The following is a 3,434-nucleotide window of genomic DNA, read 5'->3' as shown; positions in this document are numbered from 1 at the left end:
GTGTGTGTGTGTGTGTGTGTGTGTGTGTGTGACGCTTGAGAAAATGTAGAGTTGGATTTGTTGAGCGTGAGGAGGGAAGAGACATATGAAATTTACCTTGCATGATTATCCCTTGGCATCTCTGGTTGCATAATAACTGTTTCCTTAGGAATCTAAACTGTTCTTTTGTACAAAAGGCAGCCAGTACATTGCCTGTTTCACAACTATAGAATAAATCTACTGTAGGGTATCCAGCAGAGTTGCACTATGTACATGATTAAGTAAAGTGTCTTCACCTGTTCTGCAGTAATTTGCAGAGAAGACATTTTTTTCATCAGCTTTTCTACCCTGGAAGACTACTTGGTGACAGCAAATTGTAAAAAAAAAAAAACAAACAGAAAACTGATTTGATAAAATGAGATATGAATAATATAGGCTGGTGCAATACAAATACCACCCTTCTCCGCTCTTGCTATTAACCAGTACCTCCTTTCTTTAATGGAAAGTAGAGCCCTGCAGCTTTTCATTCTCCTCTAATCAGGGAGTGATTTGCACCTGGGATGCTTAGTGAATACAATCAACTGGCAGGTAGAATATAGAAAACTTGCAGTAGCCTAATTTGCAGAACTGTGTGTCCTGAGGACCACCGACCTGATGGATGATGTACATAAAACAACCCATCGCCAGTCTAGGAAATAGGAAGCTAAGGGGGATAAGAAACGCTCAGACTTACATGGCATTTCTCCCTTCTTAAAGGATGAGGTTCCCATGCATGTTAAGGTCCAGAGTTCCCTCAGGGATCTTTGAGTCTGGTTATATTGGGCCTCCATTAAAAAAGAGGCTGAAAACTGAAGGACTTTGACTAAACTGAGATGTAACACTTAACTTTTACCTCCCCAGGTACAATCCCCTGTACAATCATTCACTCAAATGTATAGCTCATACACACACATAACGCTCACGTGGGCTTCTTAATATAACCTTATTATTTCGGAGCTTGAATGAAGACTAGGCTTTAAAAAAAGTTTAGTTCCCTAACCCCCGGCCGCAACTCTCCTTCTTTATTTCGGTCCCACATTGTTTCTGTCGACTCACACAGTCTGTCCAGCTGCATGCCTACCTTCCAGTGTCACCTCTTTCCCGGCCCGTTTTAGCGCCTGCACAGCCTCGTCGTGGGTCGCGTCCCGCAGGTTCACGCCGTTCACTGACAGGATGGCGTCCCCGACATACAGAGCCTGGGTCTGGTCCGCTGCGAGCCCCTGGAATATCTTACTGATGAGGATAGGCATTTTATTCTCCTTCCCACCTTTGATGCTGATCCCAAGCCCCCCGATCTCCTGCTTGGTCACCTTAACGCACCGCTTTCTGTTGGCGATCGCCTCGGGCACTCGCTCCGGGAGGTCCGTGAACGCGGTGCGCACAGTTTGGGGGCCGTTGTTGGAGTTGGTGTTATTGTTGTCAAAGTAAGATCCGTTGGTAACGCCGTTGGAGTTGACATTGTCGATCACGTTGTCGTTAACGCAGCTTTCCTCGCAACTTAACGTAAGCGCTTCCTCGTTTAAGATGACCAAAACTTTGTGCCATTGCTCCCGCACCAAAACCTCAACAAATCCACTTTTTTGCACTCCGGAGGCACCTGAAACTCCAGTCGCTATTACCACCGCCATCTTTGGAGCATTTCTTTAAAATTGCATGTGATTGTGTCCCCAGCACGCTCTCACACATCAACTTCCACTCTGTCTCCCTCACACTCAGGCTGGACTTTGCCCCTCTCAAGTTTTTCTGCGGGACTTGTCAAGCGTCCCGACCAACCAGCCCGAGCCCTTTCGGCGCATGCAGCTCCCTGCTCCGCCTGCCAGGAATCCTATCTGCTGGGTGGAGTTTGCTCCCCCCGCCGTCAGCCGATCCCATCTCCAGACCCTACACAGCCTACATTTAATGTGTGACAAGTGATGCATAGTTCAACAACAATCAACAAATTCACAAAATCTATTAATGTTTTAATTGTAGGCCTACTAGTAGGTTAATACTATTACAATGATGTAAAAGCCCTATTGTGATGTTAAAATATAAATATAGGCTATAGACATTTGAAAGCAATTAACATTATTTCGTGAATAAAAATCATAACTGAGTTTTGTGAGTCAGTAGTGCCGCGTGGTGCTGAAAAAGTGACAATAAACTGGACATTTTTTATTGTGGTAGCGTTTTTTAACCTGCCTTTACACAGACGCATATTAAATGTGACTAGAACCGAGTTTCTAGTCTTCCAATTCCCAGTAAGACCCATGCACTCTGCTGAACACGTTCACGTTGAAAACGTGAGACCGGTTGCGCGCGTACAGGAATGCGCACATGCCTGTTTTGAAGTCTCAAAGAGATAGCGAGCGTTTTGTTAGGAAGCTCTGATATGGAGAGCCTTCCTCTGAGTCTGAGCTTTTGCCTCCAACTCTATCATTATTATTCTAAAGGTCTTTCACATGCCCTGTCACTCCTGCAAGCTCACGAGAGTTGAGATGAGTGAATTCAGGGTGGAACTTGTGTTAGGGCATCTCTACAATCAACGCATGGATCCTCTGTTCGACGACCAGCAGGGTCCGAGCCCTGTGGGTGACTGGCAGGGATTCAGAAGAGGAGATGGAGACAAATGCCATGATGCAGCTTCAGTCAGCAGCTTCAGACATGATTATATCGGGGGGAAACAACCAAGGAGCTGCTGGGACTTCAATCGGGACTTTAAGTGCATAGAAGTTACATCTTTTTGGCTGTAACAACACTTAAATCTATAAATATGCATTTTCTTTAAACAGCCGTCACTAGCTATTATCAAGCCAGCCACGACACCTACTGGTGGCATTTTGAATTGATTGATTGTCTATGAGGTTAAACGTGTCAGTAAAACCACTGGGAACCCTCCGGCACATTGGTAAACAACAAGATATACACAGGGTCATTTTTACCCATTACAATCAAAATAATAAACAGACTGTATTACAATAGCTTCATGCTGGGAGATTTTAATTTAGTTGTAAGCCATCAACCTTTGCAATCATATTTATGTATTAATGATGATTTGTTTATTATTGTGTTCTTTGATCCATTTTGCTGTGTCTGTTATTATTGATTACATATCAAATGTCCTGACTTGGTGTAATAAAGATTATTTTATTATATTCTAGAAATGCAGCAGTAAGCCATCTTTTATCTTGGAATTTGAAAATGATTTCCATTAACACAAACTGACCGTCTTAACTTATTTCTCCCAAACATTTAGTTATTTATTTAAATGAACAATAATGTTCCATATACTGTCTTTTTTTGATAAATATGCTCGGGTTATATTATTAAATCGAAGATTCAAACCTCACAAGTTTGAATTAAATCAATATGTTAAAATGAAATAGTGCACAACTAAGCCTTTAATCAAGAAACTTCACCTCATATATATATATATA

General features: G+C 42.5%; 1 protein-coding gene across 1 annotated transcript in view; it reads right to left on the bottom strand.

Annotated features, from left to right (window-relative positions):
- sntb1 (syntrophin, basic 1) overlaps positions 1-1,903 on the bottom strand; it is a 54,346-nt gene extending 52,443 nt beyond the window's left edge. The window contains exon 1 of the mRNA XM_032518126.1: positions 1,100-1,903. Within this exon, the coding sequence (XP_032374017.1) occupies positions 1,100-1,646 (547 nt within the window). The 5' untranslated portion in view covers positions 1,647-1,903. The remainder of the gene's footprint in view (positions 1-1,099) is intronic.
- Positions 1,904-3,434: the final 1,531 nt, after the last annotated feature.

This window comes from Etheostoma spectabile, chromosome 6 (genome assembly GCF_008692095.1).
Source record: "Etheostoma spectabile isolate EspeVRDwgs_2016 chromosome 6, UIUC_Espe_1.0, whole genome shotgun sequence".
NCBI lineage: Eukaryota > Metazoa > Chordata > Actinopteri > Perciformes > Percidae > Etheostoma > Etheostoma spectabile.
This window is presented reverse-complemented; position numbering and strand designations above follow the sequence as displayed.